Consider the following 19,849-nt stretch of genomic DNA (forward strand, 5'->3'; position numbering starts at 1 on the left):
AAAAAAAAAAAAAAAAAAAAAGACATGCATAGGAATGGAAGAAGTCAAATTATTATTATTCAAATATGACATGATCCTCTACATAGAAGACTCAAAGAAATTCACCAAAAGACTCCTAGAATTAGTAACCAAATTCAGTAATGCAGCAGGATACAAAAATCAGTAGCATTTGTGTGCACAGGTAATGAACTTATCAAGAAAGAAAAGGGAAAACAACACCATTCTCAACAGCATCAGAAAAATTAAATATTTAGGAATTAACCTAACCAAGGAAGTGAAAGATCTTTACAATGAAAACTGTGGTACCCTGAAAAAGGAGACTGAAGAGGACATTGGAAAATGGAAAGTTACTCCCTGTTCCTCAATAGGTAGAATCAACATTGTCAAAATGGCCAGACTCCCAAAAACAGATATGCAGATTTAGTGCAATTCCAATCAAAATACCAAAAGCATTCCTCACAAAACTAGAGAAAACAATCCTAAAATTCATATAGAACCAGATGAAGACCTAGAATAGTAAAAGTAATTGTGGGCAACCAAACCAAAGCAGGAGACATCGCAATCCTGGATACCAAGTTCTAATAGGAAGCTATTAGTGTTAAAAACAGCATAGTACTGGCACAAAAACAGACATATGGATCAATGAGGATGTTATAGAGAATACATAAAAGCCCCAGATATGTTCACCTGATCTTTGACAAAGGGACCAAAAGCATATGCTGGAGAATGGCTGCTTTTTAAAACAAATGGTGCCGGGGAAACTGGCTATCCACATGCGGAAGATGGAATCTAGGCCCATATATATGTATGTGTGTATATATCCAGAAACTAAACTAAAATCAAAATGGATCAAATATCTAAATGTGAAAACAGAAGCATCAAATCTGCTTGAGGATAAAATAGGTAAAAGTCTTGATGTCATAAGTATAAGCAAAAACTGCCTAAACCAAACCACCAAATGCACAAGAAATAACATCAAAACTCAACAGATGGGACTATATCAAATTAAAAAGGTACTGAACAGCAAGAGTGAAGAAATAACCAACAAGTGGGAATAATTTTTTGGTGAGCTATTCCTTAGTTGAGGACTAATTTCTGAGGACTAAAAAAACTCAAAAAGTTAGATCCTCCCAAATGAGAGACACAATAAAAAAAATAGGCAAATCAAATAAATGTTTCTCAGAAGAAGTACAAATGTTCAATAAATTCATGAAAAACTGTTTAACAACAGAGACATGCAAATTAAAACAACACTGAGATTTTGTCTTACTCCAGAAAGAATGACTGCCATCAAGAAACCAGATAATAACAAATGCTGGCAAGGTTCTGGTGGAAAAGGAACCCTTGTACTTCGTTGGAGGGAATGTATGCAAGATGACCACTGTGGAAATCAGTATGGAGATTCCACAAAAACTAAAACTAGAAATTTCATTTGATCCAGCTAGTCTCCTTCTAGGTATCTTGCTAAAAGAGGGAAAGACATGATATTACAATGACACATTCATGCCAATGTCAGTAGCCCCACACCTCAGAATAGCTAAATCTTGGAAAGAGTCTATATTTCCACCACCAGGTGAATGGATAAAGAAAATGTAGACTTGGTGGTATTTATACACAATGGAATACTGTTCTGCCACAAAGGAGGATAAACTGGAGTCATTTTTCGGAAAATATATGCTCCTTGAGACCACAATGTTAAGTGAGATAAATCAGGCACACAAACTTGAATATATCACATGGTTTCTCTTATATGAGAAATGTGAAATATAAATAAAAGGGCAAAATGAAAGATAGAAAATAGGGGAAAAAAGGGGTGCAGATATCGCTCACTGCGAAGACTCTAGGTTCAATCCCAGTACCACCAAAGCACATTCAAGTGGGGAAAGGGGTCCTCAGGTGAATGGGTAGCAGCACCTGCCACCTGACCACACCTCATCATGTGGTGCTAGTTGCTGGCACAGCCATCATGGGGTCTGCCTCTTCTCAGCTTTCTGCAGAGGATGCAGCCCAGTGCTCCTTACCCTGGGACTGTCACAGAGCATTATCTTCCAGTGCACTATTTTCTGATCACTCACGAACTCAATAAATATAGTGTAGCTTCCTGATCATCTTCCAGCAGACATTGGAGAAATTTAGTACATCTTGCAAAAGAAAAATATGCCTCCAACTTTGTAAACTGAGAGCGCTTGATAGTCTGTTATCATTCTAGAGCATTTTTCTGGAAGTCAGTTTGAGTTTTGCATTTTGTAGGGCTGATATAACAAATTACCACAAAGTGGGTGGCTTAAAATAACAGCAAATTTATTCTCTCCAAGTTTCATGAGCTACAAGCCCCAAATCAAAGTGCTGGCAAGGCCACACTCCCTCTGAAGCTTTGGGAAAGAGTCTGCTCCATGTTTCTTCCAATCTTTAGAGACACTGGGCAGTAGGTATGGGCTCATCATTTCACTGTTTCTCTTCCTCTACTTTCTCAGCCCTTTCCCCTCCTTGTCTTACTCATAGAGTCCATGCTATTGCATTTAGGACCTATCCAAACAGCACAGAAAATTTTCTTTCTCTCAACCCTGGTAACTCAATCACAATTTTGCCATATATGGTAATATTTACAGGTTTTAGGGATTATGACCTAGATACTGGAAGCCATCAATTTGTTATGACCCTCACTTGACCCTCTTGCTTTACAATATATTTGATTAACAAACAGATGCAAATATGAGGATGCAGATGGTTCGCAACCTTTGAAGATTGCTAAGTTGTTAAAATGCTGTAACCTGGTAGAAAAGTTAACTCCAAAGGTGATTTGATCTTATTGTCTTGTAGATAGTCAACCAATCTTTTGTCTAACCTGGCAAGTCAGTTTGGCATTTCTTTCTATTTAAAGCTTTATTCCTGAATGCTTTACTTGCTTAAAACCAACTCTTGTCCTCCTGATGGTTCCTTCATTAATGAGATAAACGATCTTTAAAATGTGGGCATATGGTAAGAAACGAACTTTTGAGTTTATTTCACAGTTGCATATTTGTGTACCAGTGAATGCATGGAAGCTATTCTATATTCATGGATTGAAAGCATAAATATTGTTAAAATGTCTGTATTATGCAAAGAAATTCACAGATTCTATGCAATCCCTTTGAAAACATCAATGACATTCATTACAGAAATATAACACAACATTAGAATTTGTATGAAACTATAAAATACCACAAATAATCAATCTTGAGCCAAAGAACAAAACTGATTTAAAAATACATTACAAAGTTACAGTAAACAAAATAGCGTGATAATATGAAAACATATAGATCAAAACAGCAGAGTGCAGGTACCAGAAAGAAATCCATTCACTTGTAGCCAGCTGATTTTTGTCTAAGGTATGAAGACCCCATGATGGGGAAGTGACAGTATCTTCAGGAACAATGTTGGGGTAATGAGATGTCTACATGTGTAAGAATGAAATCAGAATATAATCTCTTACTATATCAAAAAACTGACTCTAAGGGCCAGGGATTTAGCTCAGTGGTTCTGGCGCCTGCTTTACAAGTGCAAGGACCTGAGTTCGATCACCGGTACCAGAAACAAACAAACAAACAAAAAAACTGATTCTAAATAGATTAAAGGCTTAAAGGTAGGCCTGAAACTGAATCACAAGGGAAAATTTCCAGCCTAGGATTTAGCTCAGTGGTTCTGCTGCCTGCCTTGCAAGCCAAGGTCCAAAGTTCGATCCCCAGTGCCAAAACAAAACAAAACAAAACAAAAAAACCAAAAACCCCCCCCAAAATCCAAAAAACCAAAAAAACAAACCTTGCAATGATCCTCCTACCTCAGCCTCCTGAGAGCTGGGATTACATGTGTGCACCACCACACCCAGCTGACATAGACACTGTTTTGCCGGGGGTGGCAAGAGCAAGGAGCCAAGTTCCATCCAGGTACCAAAAAAAACAAAAACAAAAACAAAAGGAAAAAACAACAACAACAAAAAGGGAAAATTTCCATGATACTGATTTGTGCAATAATCCGTTGATATACCTCAAAATCAAAACAAAGCAAAAATAGAAAAATGAGATTACATTAAAACAAAAAGCTGCTGCAGATCAAAGAAACAATCAACAGTGTGAAGAGATAACTTACAGAATGTGAGAAAATACTTGCAAAGTATACATCTGATATGAGGTTAATTTTCAAAATCCTCAAGGAACTTCAACAAATCAATACCAAGAAAACAAATAATACCCCTAAGATGGGCAAAAGGCTTTGAATGCATATTTCTCAAAAGAAGACTTACAAATGGTCAACAGATATATGCAAAAAGCACATACCATTAATCATCAGAGAAACGCAAATGAAAACCATAGTGAAGCATCACTTCACATGTATTAGAATAACTTTCATCAAAAAGACAAATGATAACAAGCATTGGAGAAGATGTGGATAAAAGGGAATTTTATACTGTATTGGTGGGAATGTAAATTAGTACAGCCATTATGAAAGCAGTACGGATGTTCCTCAAAAAATTTTAAAAAAGAACTACCATATGATTTAGCATATAATCCAGGAGAGGAAATGAAATAAGCATGTAAAGGAGATATCTACATAAAGAAATATCATTCAGGGGCCAGAGATTTGGCTCAGTGGTTCTGCTACCTGCCTCACAAGTGCAAGGGCCAGAATTCGATCCCCAGTGCCAAAAAAAAAGAGAAAGAAATATCATTCAGCCTTAAAAAAGAAAAGAAGGGAATTCTGTCATTTGTGGTGTGTATATAATCAGAGGACATTAAATACCATACAACCTCAGTTGTATGTTCAAGGAAAAAGAGAGCAGAATGGTATTTTCCAGGTCTGGGAGGTAAGGTAGGTGAGGAGCTGTTGGCTAAAGGATAAAAAATTTCATTTAGAAGGGAGGAATAAATTCAAGAAATGTATTGTATAATACACTGGCTATAGTAAAAATGTATTATATTCTTGAAAAATCATCATGAGAGATTTTTTTGGGGGGACAGGGTCTCACTATGTAGTTAAGGCTGACCTGGAACTCACTATGTAGCCCAGGCTGGTCTTGAACTCGTAGCGATCCTCCTGCCTCAGCCTCTCGAGTGCTGGGATTGCAGGCATGTGCCACCACGCCTGGCCTCATCATGAGAGATTTTAAGTGTTCTCCTTACAATAAAATGAGAATAATAACGAAGTAAGGCATATGTTAATTAACCGGCCTGAGCCATTGCACAATGTATACATATTTCAAAATATCATGTTGTAAATGTACATATGTACGTTTTATTTGTTAATTAAACACAAATTAATAATTTTTTTTGCATTTTTATGACATCGCAGATGACCCATGCATGTCATTAGAAAGCACTGGTATTTTTGTCAATGATGCTGTTTTTATTAGCAGGCCCTTTCCACTGGTGAAGTAGGGTCTGCCTTCCTATGAAGCCTGACCTGACAGGACTCCATTACTGTCAGTAAATTTTCCCTTTCATTAATGTTTCATGACCCAGCTGGATTATGAATCGCAGGATATGAGGGTCACTATACATAAGGAAGAAGAGGCAAAAATCTCTCATGATTCTAGGCTTACAGTTCATGCTCTCTTTTCCACTTAAAACAGCAAGGGCAAATAGAATCTTTGTGTGTGTGTGTGTGTGTGTGTGTGTGTGTGTGTGCGCGCGCGCGTGCAAATAGAATCTTACTGGGTAAATAACATTTTGATAGTACAATTACTATTTAGGGAAGTGCTATTTTCCACATAGTTAGAAAAACCTCAGGTTATTGCTAAGCAAGTATTATCTACTTATTTGATTTTCCCCACTAAAACGCATAAGATAAATGCTATGGATCAAAGATAAATACTAAATGCAAACAGAGGTAGTTTCAAACTGTGATTGGGATGCTATTAAAAATTCTGAAACTTTTCCACAATTCTGCAGTGTGTCCAGACATGCTGGTTAAGGACTAAGAATAAAATATGGATTGTAACACATGGTAAAGATCAGCCAAGACACTGAAAAATGTAATTTCATTAAAGGCAAAAACTGTAATTTGGGAAAACATACAAGTAATGTTTGTGAAGTGTCAATATTGCTTAGTACTTAAATAGGGGTATGAGTCACATCCACAAGTTTGAGTTACAGCTATGTGGATAGTACCACTTCTGTACCTGCAGTTCTGAAACTTTGGTGGGCACCAGGATTACTTGGAAGGGCTGATTAAAATGCAGATTACCGGGCCCATTCATTGGAGCCTCTGGCCTCTTAGGCCTGGGACCCCAGAATATTCATTTCTAACATGTTACCTCTCTGATTTAGACACTGAGATTGAGTATATGTGGGTAAAACTCTGGGATTCACAAATGTACTTCCATGTGGCTGTTTTCTTTTTGTATGATTTTGAAAAACTTTCCAGGATTATAGCTACCTCCTGGAAATACCTTGGCTTTAAACAAGGCATTTTGACTTAGGGTATGCCACTCTCCAAAGAAGAAAGTGTTTAGTTCCCTCAGCTTTTGGTTGTTCTGAATGATTAGTACTAGGTAAAGGGAAAGAAGAACGATTTCAATAACTCTTTAAGAGGAATATTGTGTTTCTTTCTTTTTATTCAAAGTTTCAATTGTGATTGAAATTACGATTTGAAAATTACTGTATTTGTGGCAGTGGTTGTCGTAGCATGAATCTGTTGCCTAGCCACTATGACAGCTATTAATAACTTCTTGTACAATTCGCTTTTGAATTATTGTCAGAGATCTCCCATCAATACGCATTTTCAAAACTCGTCATTCTTTCAAAAGAAATTAAAGGGGAAAGGTGAATGTGTTTAATTGCACAAAAGAAACTTCAGCAACTAGCTGACCATGAATGACAGTATGATACAGTCCTGAAGAGCACCTTTGGAGTCAGACTGCCTGAGGCCAAGCCTTAAATTGACCTTTATCACATGATGGTGACCTTGGACAAATTCCTTAATTGCTATTGTGGTAGTTAGGGAGCAATTTCAACTTCACTGTATTTGGGATCTGTCCCATGGATAGCAGATCACGCTTATCGGTGTCACAGAGGCTTGGTCTTGGGGGGTGCCTTCTAATAGTTGGTCTCTTCCACTCTGATATCCTTCCTTTGCTCTGCTTTTTAGCCACTATGAACTGAGCAGCTCTCCTCTTCCACGCATATAGTCCATATAGGAATTGAGTGTAATAATTCATGTAAGTACAAATACACGGAACATGATAAATGCTTGATAAACCTGGCTTCTGTTATCCTTCTGGTTTGTGCTTATCAGGTATGACTAGCCATTTCACCAAAAATCCTGCATTTGGAGATTTTCATTTAATGGTCAGTGGAGACTACAGTTGGATTCTTATTTTAGAATAGGTAATTTGAACACTATTCTCGTTGAGATGCTCAAGATTGTTTTTTTCTAACCAGTCACAGACATTTATAATGGACAGTACACAAAAAAGCTGTCCTTTACATGGCAAGGGCAAATTCCTTTGTAGAGGATGTGGCAATACATAGTTCCCATCTCTACCCAATTATGAATTTCAATGAAGACCATCAAGGCAAGTAAGTAGTTTGGAGAAGAAGTAGGCAATCTGTTACTGGAAACACCTGAAAACTGTTACTGAAGGTGGTATAAAAAATGATCAATAATAGAGTTCTGTCTACTGTATTTTTTTCTTCCCTTTAGTCACCAGTATCTACTTCTGTTGTTGATTTACTAAGTGTTGTTTTATTTTTTTTTTGTTTCACTTTTTTCTGAGTATCTATCCTTTTAATTTTCCTCTTTGACAAACATTTGTGGAGAACCTACTAGGTACCGATTTTCTTTTATGCCAAAAGTGACCTTTCATATTTCTTTTTTTTTTCTTAACATGTCTGTTCTCTCCACCTTTGCCTCATTCTGTCCTCATTGATACCTCACTTTGTGTGGCCAGAGCGGAAAAGGGATGTTGATAGGATTCCTCTGCTATCTTCCAACCTACTCATACTTATAATGCATCAAATTGTTTCTATTTGGCATAAAGGTCTAATAACTTGGTACACATTTCCAACATTTTCACTGTCTCATGGGTTTATGGGTAGTGGAAATTCGATTACATTTGCTGAGTTGCAATGGGAATAGATGGAGGCCATTAACATTTCTAAAAGTGAGAGGTTGGGAATAAATTTGTTTGAGGAGACACAAAATTGTGCACGGCATCAAATCAGATGACAATCCTAATTTGTCAGATAAAATTTCCGGGAGAAAGAGATAAACAGTCTTTAAAGTTACTTAGCTTCTATTATCCCTGTAAAGGAAATAATAGGGTTTGCAATAAAAAAGGGAAACAGATAGTTTTGATTTAGTTAGGTGTGGTTAAGCATGAGATAACTGTGATTTGAATCTTGGTTCTTTTCCTCCTTGGCTATGTCATCTTGGGAAAATTACTTCTCTTTAAGGCATATTTTTAATCTGTGAAATGGAGATAATATAGATGCTCAATGTAACTGTAAGCAGTTCAAATAATGTACAAAAATATAATCTCATATCAGATACATCAAGTACGTAATGAGTGACAACTATTAATGTACATTTTATATTACTCTTATAAAAGAAAACATTTCCACACTTAAAGTTTAAATCGTTCTGATAAGGTTTCAGTGTTAGCTCCTTGGAAGGGACAGAAGAAGAGATGGATTAGGAGGGAAATCAGAGATACAAAAAGGACCGTAGTCCCTTGTCTAAATGAGTTGAATTTACTGACAATGCACATGCAATCATGTACATATTATGCATATTTTGAAAACAGCAAAAACAAAGGAAACCAAAAAAAAAAATCAAACTTTAAATCGTTCCAATTTCGAATTATGACTATGTGACAGGCTGTGTGCCAGCTGGCCCACGACTGTGATATGCACTAGAGAAGTTGGGGCTGTACATTCTGGTGAAATCCAACTGAGGTCTGCAAAAGCCTGTTTTGACACTCCCCCTCCCACGTCCAAATTGGAGAGGAAATGCTTGATCCAACATTCTCCAGCAGGTGCTGAATTCTTTTTCTTTTGCCTCCCCAATCACTGCCTTAGCCTACTTACAGAAAACCAGCTTTACGTCATTACTTCGTATGTTTTCTTCAATTCTTCAAATGTTTTCTAAGTTTTCTGGTTGCATGCTTTCTTAAAATAATTAATTCTAGGAAAAACTAATTATCCAGCTTGTATAAGTGTCAAGAAACTTCATTGTTAAATATAGACATTATGTAATTTATTGTAAACTCTGTCACTCTGATTGATGCATTCAAAGCACTATTTGAGAGACTACACTGTTTTTCCTCTCTCACATCCTGAAAAGAAAATGAGAAAACATAAGCATTCTTAATGTTGTGAGTTTCCATTGTCTTTGTGATTCTGAAATATGATTTTAAACTAAGGTTTGTAAATAGCTCCTCCCAGGCCGAGTCATTGCCTAGGATAATTTATGTTGGCTTGAAAGAGAAGAAAATATTTCCTTGATTTTGCTATGCAGGGAGCAGTAACAAGTTTTGATGAGCTGAAATTTCTTATTCGAATGGCTTGCAAGACAGTTATAAATTGAATTTTATACCACTTTCATCGTAATTTTACCTTACATAAAGAGATCATATATATTTAAGAGTAGTATATTTCTAATGGTGAAACATCTCTTTGTCTTTTATTCAAAGCAGATTAATCTGCCTATTCTCTTGTTGTCCCACTTGAGTGACTTAGTGTTTTAGGTGCAGTATTAAGTCTCAGATTAATGAACATTTTATTTAACCATAGGTTGGAATGAAAACTGGAAGAGTGTGTATTTCCTTAGTTCAGGCAACCCTTGGTGAGTAAATACGCATCATTTAAGAAAAACAGGAAGTAGGGAGAGAGATCTTTTGCAAATGGGAAGGAGACCAAGAGATGGAAGGAACGGGGAGGTTGAGAGGGAAAGGGGACGAAGAAAAAGAACTGAGGTGCATTAGGTACACGGACCAACTCCTGTACTGAATGAGATTATTGTGTATGGCAAACACGTACTAATAAAAACTAAACATTGAAAAGAACTGCAAGGTCTGAAAAACCTACTTACATTGACAGAACAGAAAAAAAACACCCCACAAAATTAAGAGTGAATTCTTTATACATAATTAACCCTCTAAAAGGATTCGCTAAGAGTTACCTAGAGAGAAAAATCTCCCAGTAGCTTTTAAATGGTATTTTGAAAGGCAATATAAGGAATCTCATCCATTTTTCCAAAGCACATTGTGTTTGTTTAAAGTAAGTCGCGATGGTGGGTAAGTGGAAGACAGTGTAGCGAGATGGAATCAGGCAACCAGCAGGAGAGGAGTAGTCATTGGGATAATAAGATAAATGCATTGTGGGTCTCCATGGCAACCCGGGACCCCAGCTGTTCTTCTGCCCCAGCTTGGTGCCAAACAGCCCACCTGTGCCAAGTCTCATCCTGGTTTTGAAACGAATGTTTTCATTGCTACATTAAATTGTTCTGAGGAGTCTGGTTTATGAAACAGTACCAAGTACTTTCCTGGTTCATACTCTAATGCACTTACTTATGCAGAAATGTTTTTCTAATAAGTGCTATAATTTTTCTTTTACAGAGATACATTTAGGGTGAGCACAAAGAAAGAAAGCACACTTTCATGCTACATTTACAATTCATTAAGGTTTGCAGGGAGCTTTGTTCAGGACCTTAGTTGGCTTGTTTTCCAGCCGAGTTCTGGGAACAGTAACACCGTCTCTCATCGAGTGAGGTGTTTGCAAGGCTTGCTACTGATGGTTAGAAAGCTTTTCAGAGGGCTTCTTCTTCCTTACTGTTTCTTCTTTGCAGCTTCCATCTCTTTATGAGGTGTGGGCCCACAGATAAGACTTATTTCACCGTGCACTTGTTCCTTGTCTGTACAACGAGGGTGATCCTTGAATTTAACCTCACTCAGCCTTGTCAAGATCGAGTGAGCTAATGTATTTTGAAAGCTCTAGTCATAGTACCCAAGAATATCTGCTGTTATTATAATTATTCCTTTATCACCTCAGACATTGTATTTTTCCTCTGAGCCTCAATATCTCACCCAGTAACCTCAAGAAAATACTTCAGCTCATCTCATCCCACTTGCTTTCTTTCAGAACTGGCTCTCGCCTCAAGGAGGACGGTAGAATTCACGAACGTGCTCATACACTTCCTAAAAGGTCTTTGTAGTCTTAGTTCAAGCCTACGGCCTTGAAAAAAATGTTCAAAGGGTTAAGAAAATTGAGCCTGGCTTTGTTCTTCTTAGGATCACTGGAGAGATGGTCTTAGTCATAAGTATAGCTAGTTATCGGCATAACTAGTCACAAAGCTAGTTAGTTATGTCAAGTCGAGGGCCAAGCAGTAGACAGATAGGTCTGGTTCACACTCTACTTCTGCCAGTGATTATGCCCCAGGAAAATGTATTAAATTTCATAGAGACTAAAGAGCACCTTGAAAGTATCTTTAAAGTGCAGCTAATAATAAGTCAGGGGATTGTGTAAGTACCACATATGGTGCATGAAAAGCACAGAGTAAGTCCATAATGCTTTATTATTATCATTACTGCTAAATAGAATAACATATTCTTTGGCATAAAATTTATTTTAATGTGAAAGTCAGGATAGCGATGTATCTTACCTTATTCTATAGGACCTAGATGTGAATAAACACTTAAGATGTAATTTCCTCTTCTTTGTGCTCTGTTATATAAATAGTGCTAATACTGGAGTGGAACAGATTTTGTATTCCAAAATAATGCCACAGTCAATGGCAGAACAAGGAAAAAGTGCTAAGTACACAGTGAATTCATTAACATGTTTTTCCAGCCATAATACATACATATATATTAAGATATTCTAAGCACTGAGACAGCTACTGAATACAAAAGCACATAGACACAATGTACAAAAAAATCCAAACTTTTGTGAAAGAATAAAAAATATATATGATAGATATTATCTACTAGAACAGATAGATTCTCTGAAGAATTGGCTTTGTTACCTGTGTTGGAGCCACTAACTCTAGTTCAGAAGTAGATTCAGAGTTCAGGGCACTTTTCCCACCACTCAGTTCTGGTTGAGATCTGTGCTCTGAGGACCTGTAAGAGGTACATTATGAAAATTAATGTACACCAAGAACAAGAAGCTAGTTCATTTGGATAACCGAAAGTCACAATAACAAAGCTCTCCTTAGGACGGTGATGAACAAGTTAAGGTTTGTAAATCTGTAATATAAGGACCACTTTCAAGTATCTTCCTATAGAATTTGAAATAATTAAGTGGAGATGTGTGAGGATAACAGTAAGCTGAAACAGGACTACTTTTAAAAAAGCTTCAAAACATAGTAAAACTCAGGTGGCCAGATTTTTGCATGGGTACTGTGGATTATTCTTTTTTTTGGGGGCGTACCAGGGATTGAACTTGGGTCCTTGTGCTTATAAGGCAGGCCACTGAACCGCTGAGCTAAATCCCCAGACCACTGTGGATTATTCTTAATTGTTAAATTATCTGATAGTGGTTAACTGAAGAAACCAGAGAAGGTTATCCGAACGACCAGAAAAATGTAACTGTCACATATATAATATATTAAATATATTTAGATATGTATATACTTATATGTATCTATTTTGACTAATAGCTCAAACATATATTCAGAAAATTATCAACATACATTGTATCACAAACCTCCTGAAACTCTTATTGATTGAATTAATTTTTGAGAACTCAGATGAAATAATTTAAAGCTGATAAAAGCCATAACAATTAACATTGTAATGTAGGAAGTTATTATACAAGACACCAAGTGTTTGGATTAAGTGAGCTCTCAGGTTATTTCAGTACATGAAAGAAACACTCACGCAGGTGGCACACAAGTGGCTATTTTCTAGTGTTTACGTATCTTACCATAAGAGCTCTTTTGATCCAGTTCTGGATGAGCAGGATTTTCTCTCTGCCATTGGATGATGCCCTTTGCCGTTTCGATCTCCATGAAACTTAACATCGTCCCATTTTTCCAGTTGCGTTTGGATGTCTATTAAGGAGAAAGGGAGGGAGCAAGGTAGACCAGGAGAGAGCATGAGGCGCAGAGAGAAGAAGAGAGATAGGTTAAGACTGAGAAGTTTTATCCAAGTGAATTGTACTCAATCTATGCTCATAAGACCCAAGGCCAATTGCCTTTTCAATGTGGCATAAAAGTTAATTAATTAAAATGTATTCCAGTAAATAAAATGAGACATAGTAAGATAAATTGGACTGTTTTGACAATTGAAGCTGACCTTACTGAACTCATCTCAAGAGCCAAGTGTATTCTGAATCTCGTGGATGAGCCCCATAAGGTCTGGTGTTAGGAAATGCACATGGAGTACCTTCTATCTGATTCCAGCTAAGGAGGTGGCTTTAGGTCACTTTTGGAAGGATTCTAAGAAGACATTCTCCATAAAGAAATGAATTTCAGTGTTAAAAGCTGGTGGGAAGAAACCAGAATGGATCGGTGAGGCCACTTTTCACCAAAGGAGATAATTTATAATGGGGATGGAGAGAAAGGAGGTAATGGAGAAAGCTAAGAGAATGCTGGAACCGTTTCTTCCCAGTACCTTAACTTTTACAGAAAGAAATTGTGGTTGCATTCTTTCTCATTATAGCTGTGTGAATGAACAAACCATTTAACTTGGGGTCCTTATATGTGAAGTTATTCTTGCAGTGGGTGTATTCTAAGGTCTTTTACTTCTGCTTTTAAAAAGTGTGTGCAATGCACACAACAAAATTTACCATTTAACCATTTTAAAGTGTACAATTCAGGGGCATCAGTACATTCACACTGAGGTGCAACTACCGTCACTATTTCCAGAACTCTTCCCATCATTCCAAACCAAGGCTTTGCCTTTCAGACCCTAACTCCTCATATCTCTTTCTCACACACTTGAGTCAGTTCTGTTGTATTCTGTCTCTGTAATTTTGCTTACTCTAGGCACTTTGTGCCTGTAAATTCACTCACTGTCTGTCTTTTTGTCTTTGCCTTATTTCACTCAGCATGTTTTCAAGGTGCACAGGCTTCCAATTTCCAAGTCCATTTCTTGCTCAGCTCTTTCTCCCCAGTTCTAACCTGTATATTTCACTTGATCTTAGCCAAAATGCTGAGAAGCGATAGCCCATATAATTAATAGTCTATTGGACCACAGTTTCTTCACACATATAGTTCCAAGCAGAACTAGGTAGTGTTCACCTCCATGCCCTCCTCTACTCCTTTCCTTCTTGTATCCTCTGTTGCAGATTTGGCATGTTCTTCCTTTCTGTCCCTGTTAGTTGACTAAGCACATTCATTTGACTCCCAGATCCTATTTTTATACATATTTTTGAGCCTGTCTCTTTTTTGCCTCCTCCTTTGCCACTGCTGGATCTTTGCTTTGTTCTCCTTGCCTTTATACCTCTCCCTATACACTGATCAGAGAAGGATTTTTGTAAATACAGTTGGTTTCTGTCACTGTTTTCAGGTAAGTTCTTCAAGCAACACCCCTTTTTACGCAACCTTAAGGGCATGGCATCCTTGGACTCTCATACTCTCAGACTCCATCCATGGCATTCTTTGTCTGGCCACTAGTGTCTTTCGGATATTTTTTCTTACCAATCTATCATCCTTGAATGCTATTGCAGTACTCCTATTTACTTGAAAAGACATTTTCTTGTGTTTACTTGACTATTCGTGTGTGGATATCTTCCTTTTCTGCACCAGGAATGTTTCTCTACCTCTTCTGATCTACCATCTGGCAAATTCCTACTCATCCCTCAAGAGTCATGGTGCATTGTATAAGGCACCTTCTTCACTCTGTAATTTTGTCAGAGACACTACAGAGATATTCATGTAGTAACTGATCTGAGCTTCCTTTTATTAAATATGTAGTTAACACTATACCATAAATACCTAATCATTTTCTATTTCCCCACAGGACTGTTAACTTACTAAGGGAGAGAAAGCTTATTTATTTTTGTATTGCTATGATATGTTCCTGGAACACAGTAGGTACAAATATTTTCTAGACAAACGAATGCATGAATTCATGCCCACCTTGTATACATATCACACTGGTAAGTAATTGCCCATTTGTATCTTATTAGTGCTTCCTAATATTATGGGTAAGCTATGAGAATGTTCAGTTTCTGAACATATTTATTCATGCATACACAGACATGCACAAGCATACTAGTCAATCACAGCCAGAAGAGCCAGATATTTCTCTTGGCTTTTTGAAAAACCCATTGTTTATTTTTCTCCCAAGAAAAGAAATGCTGCTTTGATTAGTTTCATGAACTGAGCATTAAGCTTTCCTTTCTTTGGAAGATACAGAAAGGGTGGATAAAAGTATGGGCTTTAAATTTAACTACATCTGGGCTCAAATTCCAGCTCTTCCTCTTGCTAGCTATGAGATTTTGGGCAAATTAATTATTAAAGCCTGGTTTTTCATATATTTCAGAAATGTGACAATTTAATGAGACCATATGTGTCACTCATGTAATGCATGCAGTTCCTGGGTATTATAAATCAGAATAAGTAGTTGCTTATTGTCGAGGACACATCCTCAAATTTACTGGATGCTTCTGTTTTGTTTGGCTGTCCCTGGGCCTTGTATTAGGGTTGTTTACTTCTGTGTCTCCCTTTTATTCTCTATTCAGAGGCCTTGGAGAACAAGATTCATGTCTACCATGGTGCCTGCCATCTATCAAGAAGACAAGTCGGGTGTGGAGGTGCACACCTGTAATCCCAGCACTCAGGAGGCTGAGGCAGGAGGCTCGCTGTGAATTTGAGACCAGCCTGGGCTACATAGTGAGTTCCAGGTCAGTCTCAACTATATAGTGAGATCCTGTCTCAAAAAGCAAACAAACACACAAACAAACAAACAAACGAACTCAATGTATGTGGGTTGAATACTTAGATGAATGAATCAATGCCAGTTATGCAGAGTTGAGTGCCCCAATGGTTATTCAATTCAGTCACAGAAGTGACAATGCCATGCCTGTCTCTTTTCCTTCTTGGTCCACTGTTGTAATGTCATCCGCAAAACTTCCCTGTTGTGTCAAAACCAGCACAGCAAAGTTGAGCAGCAGCCACCAAGAACTATTGCCTTACCTAGATCTAAGGACGAAGTCTCTGGGACTCTGAGAGGCTGGCTTCTCTGTTCAGCATCTGCACTGATGAGGTCAGAACCATCGGCCTTTTTCTTGAGGGATGAGGGTTTTGATGAGGCCTCCAATTTCTTAGCTTTGGTTTGGGTTTGAGACACTGGTTCACTCAGGTCGAGGAGATCTAAGCCAGTGGTCAACACTATCAGAAATGGAAGAGATTAAGATAAGCACATTTACTGCTTCTTAGCTTTTTTTTGATTTAACAGATTTCTGTTGGGTACAGAGGGAGCTCATGGTGATGGGACAGGTTTGAAACACCAAATTCAGTTGGCTGACCATTGATTCATAAATACTGTTAGGCTGCATGTTCTGTTGGGCATGGTACAAATCGCTGAGACAGAATTTAGCCCATCCTCAGCAAGGATGAAGCTTTGAAGGACATTAAGATGATAAAAGTGAACTTGAGTTCAGGTACAATTAATTATTTTGTTTCGCTTATATGATACTTTATTTTAGATTGTGGCTTTTCCATAAAATGCTCCATCTATAAAGTTCAGAGATTTAGTGATGTTTCTGGATGTCTTCATGGTTTAATTTTAAACGGTGAAGTCTATGAGGTATAAAGCAATGCTGCTAACCATCTTTTATTTAATTAAGCAGTTCAATCAGAAAATAGCATGCTGTTTGGGTTCACACTTGAGAGGTGTTTTATAATCCATAGTTGATGAATAGGTACACATGTTACTGCCTTTGCTGTTTAATGTGCAAATTTAAATTTCAATGTAACCAACTATAAAACTGTTACACTTTTACTTCCAGTAGGTTGATTACATTGTATTAAACACTAACAAAGGCAGCAATGGTAGTTTGTCCCAATGCAAGCTAGGCAAATAATTCAAAAGGCAAGCCTTGTAACCTTCAGTTCTCTCTTTTACAGTGCCAATAACTAGTATTTGACTGGCTCACTGAGAAAAACAAATTCCAATTAGAGAAGGTCCCTCCACCCGTCCTTCCTCACCAAGCCTTGCTGTCTCACTGTCGTAGCACCAGAAAGGCTGGTTGCAGCACAGAGCTGATGGCTTTCTCTTCTCCACACCCAGCTAGCTTGGGAAAGTGCAGGACAGTGACACTCTTGTCTTGAACTCTGGGCGCAGTCTGCAGCAATGCTGAGCAGTCCTCCTCTTTACCAGCCCAGCCTTTTCTCTGGGTGGGGAGTGGGTTTTGCTGATGTCTCGCTACCCTTCATTCAGGGCAGGTTTAGGGCTCTGCTGAACTCAGCCAGGGTTATCTTTAGCAGTATAGAGCCTTCATCTCTGGGGGAACCTCAGGATAGTGAGCAAAGCTTGACTGTGTTTTAAATTGAGCATAATTGACAAATAAAACTCATATGCATTTATGGCTTACAACATCATGATCTGAGCCATATATTACTTATCTGTGCATTTAGCAATTATTAATTTCCCCTGCTTAGAAATATTTTATAATAGCACAAGTGAAACAATATAGCAATTTTTTTTTTTTTTTTTTGTACCAGGGATTTCTAGGATATCCTTGAGAAGTTTTTAGAGTGTTGATTTGGTAGTAATGCATTTCTGCCTTTTTTTAATTAAAAAAACTGTCTCTTTAATATAGAGAGTGTCATTGTTTCCACACAAAAAACATTAAACAGCTATCTTCTTAACAGAAAAAAATATCAATTTTATTACATTTAATCAAAAATCATTATACGATTTTTTTTTTTTTTTGGTACCAGGGACCGAACTTGGGACCTTGCACTTGCCAGGCAAGCGGTAGAACCACTGAGCTAAAGCCCTGGCCCAAAATAGCATTCTTAAATATAAAAGCTCAGCATGTCATACTCAGAGACAGATAAAGAAAAAACCAGGTAAGAAAATACCATTCTAGATGATTTGTTGATGTCTCTATGAAAACTGATGCTTAATCATTTTGCTCTCTGATTTCAAGTCCCATCACAGTGGTGGATGCTGCTCTGAAGGGGAAATATTAGCTTCTACCACTTTTAGATGTGTGTGAGGTGTTTCTTTGACCAGACTGAGTTTGTTTCCTGATCTGAAAAATGGAGAATTATAGTCTTTCATTTTTTTATAGTCTTTCAAATATGAGATGAGGACTGAATGATTGTAATATATGTTAAGCGCCAGGCTTATGATACTAAAAAAAAATAATTTCTGGGCTTGACGTATAGCTCAGTGTTGAGCACTTGCTAAGTATGCATGAGGACCTGGCTCGATCTTCAGAATCACAAACACATACAAAAAAGTTGTTTCTATTCTTGGGAGGCCAATTTGTCATTTCTTCCCTTGTTTTTGCTCTCCCACCTTCCCTGTTCCTTCCTATTTCAGTCGAGAATCGGATCCACACACTGAAAAAAAGAAACTCTATTGGGAATAAAACTGAGGATGAGGTAAAGACATCAGTTCTACAGAGGGTTCTATGAAGTATATTTATCATAAAATGCCCTAAAAGTGTCAGCTTATCTCAGCTGAGTCTTCATGAGAAGAGAGGAGCCACTGTGTAACACTAAGATCCTCGGAGATATGAGGAGTGTTCTGTGGTTAGAAAGTACTTGAGTGTAGAGGGAAAAGAAGTGGCCTTCAGAACTAAGCTCCTTGGCTTTATGTCTAAAATTTAAGCATGGCAGGCAGCCAGGACAGGCTAGGACACCACACACTTCATGTCCACGGAATGGTTAAATAAAAATTCATAGGCCACTGTTAGTTTGGCAAGGATTCTAGGCTCAAGTGCAACTTCCTTCTAATAGAAGTAAGGAAGAGGTTGCCATTCTCTGGAAATCTGTCTATCTGTCTATCTATCTATCTATCTATCTATCTATCTATCTATCCATCCATCAATCATCCTACTGTATAAAGAAGTAAGAATTAGTCACTTACTCTTAGGCTTCTTTCAGAAACCAAGTATAATAGGAAGCATCCACTTGTAATAGTACATTTGTTAGAAAGTAATAACTGCTGAGCACTAATTTATTTCTCCATCTGCTTCTCACCATTCAGAAGAAATAAATCATGAAAAGAGTAAACTGAAAATTCAAACTTGGCCCCGCAGGATTCTTTTCCTCTCCAAAGTGTCTTGGGCACGTCTTGTGCTTGTTCTGAGCTCTGTGTGAAAGCAACACTTGCCATAAGCCAAGGCCCCTTTTTGTTACCCCCTTGATGAAAGAGGTGTTTTGGAGGTTGATGGGCAAGCTTTGAAATTGGGAGGGTTCATGACGACCACAGTTTTGAAACAGAAGGCTAGAGGCAGCCTTCCACTCTCTAGAGATCACAGTTTAGTAGGGGTGTGCATCCCTTAGGTAAGACTTAAAAACAGAAATCTTACTGCTCCACGTGTTTCATTAAGTGTTCACAGATATAGAAGGGGAGGTATGTTTTGTTGATTTTCTTAACCCAACTTAAAAAATTCTCTTAGAAACATGAAAGTTTGTGTTCTAATATCTGGGTGCTTAAAGTAACAGCACAAGGGATAGCGTCCTTTTATGGTGGATGTGAACATGTGCGTATGTATCTGTACATGCATGTAGAATTAAATATCTTCTAGGCCTAATCTTATTTTCACAAATAAAGACTTTTCTCCGTGGATGACATCAGTTATAACTCACAGCTCGTAGGGGTGGGGACCCATTGTCCAAAGGAAGTCATCCCTTTCATTTCCATCTGCTGCAACAGGGACCCCAAGCTTAGTAACTTCTGAATGGGTCA

At 37.7% G+C, this 19,849-nt stretch overlaps 1 protein-coding gene across 8 annotated transcripts in view; it reads right to left on the bottom strand.

Annotated features, from left to right (window-relative positions):
- Positions 1 to 19,849, bottom strand: part of Pex5l (peroxisomal biogenesis factor 5 like) — a 217,273-nt gene that overhangs the window by 56,600 nt on the left and 140,824 nt on the right. For all 8 annotated transcript variants that reach the window (XM_033762541.1, XM_033762540.1, XM_033762536.1 and 5 more), the window contains 3 exons: positions 16,117 to 16,311; positions 12,900 to 13,026; positions 11,998 to 12,094 (listed from right to left, as the gene is read on the bottom strand). In XM_033762541.1, the coding sequence (XP_033618432.1) occupies positions 11,998 to 12,094; positions 12,900 to 13,026; positions 16,117 to 16,311 (419 nt within the window). The remainder of the gene's footprint in view (positions 1 to 11,997; positions 12,095 to 12,899; positions 13,027 to 16,116; positions 16,312 to 19,849) is intronic.

This window comes from Fukomys damarensis, unplaced genomic scaffold (genome assembly GCF_012274545.1).
Source record: "Fukomys damarensis isolate Sample0158 unplaced genomic scaffold, DMR_v1.0_HiC HiC_scaffold_12, whole genome shotgun sequence".
Classification (NCBI taxonomy): domain Eukaryota; kingdom Metazoa; phylum Chordata; class Mammalia; order Rodentia; family Bathyergidae; genus Fukomys; species Fukomys damarensis.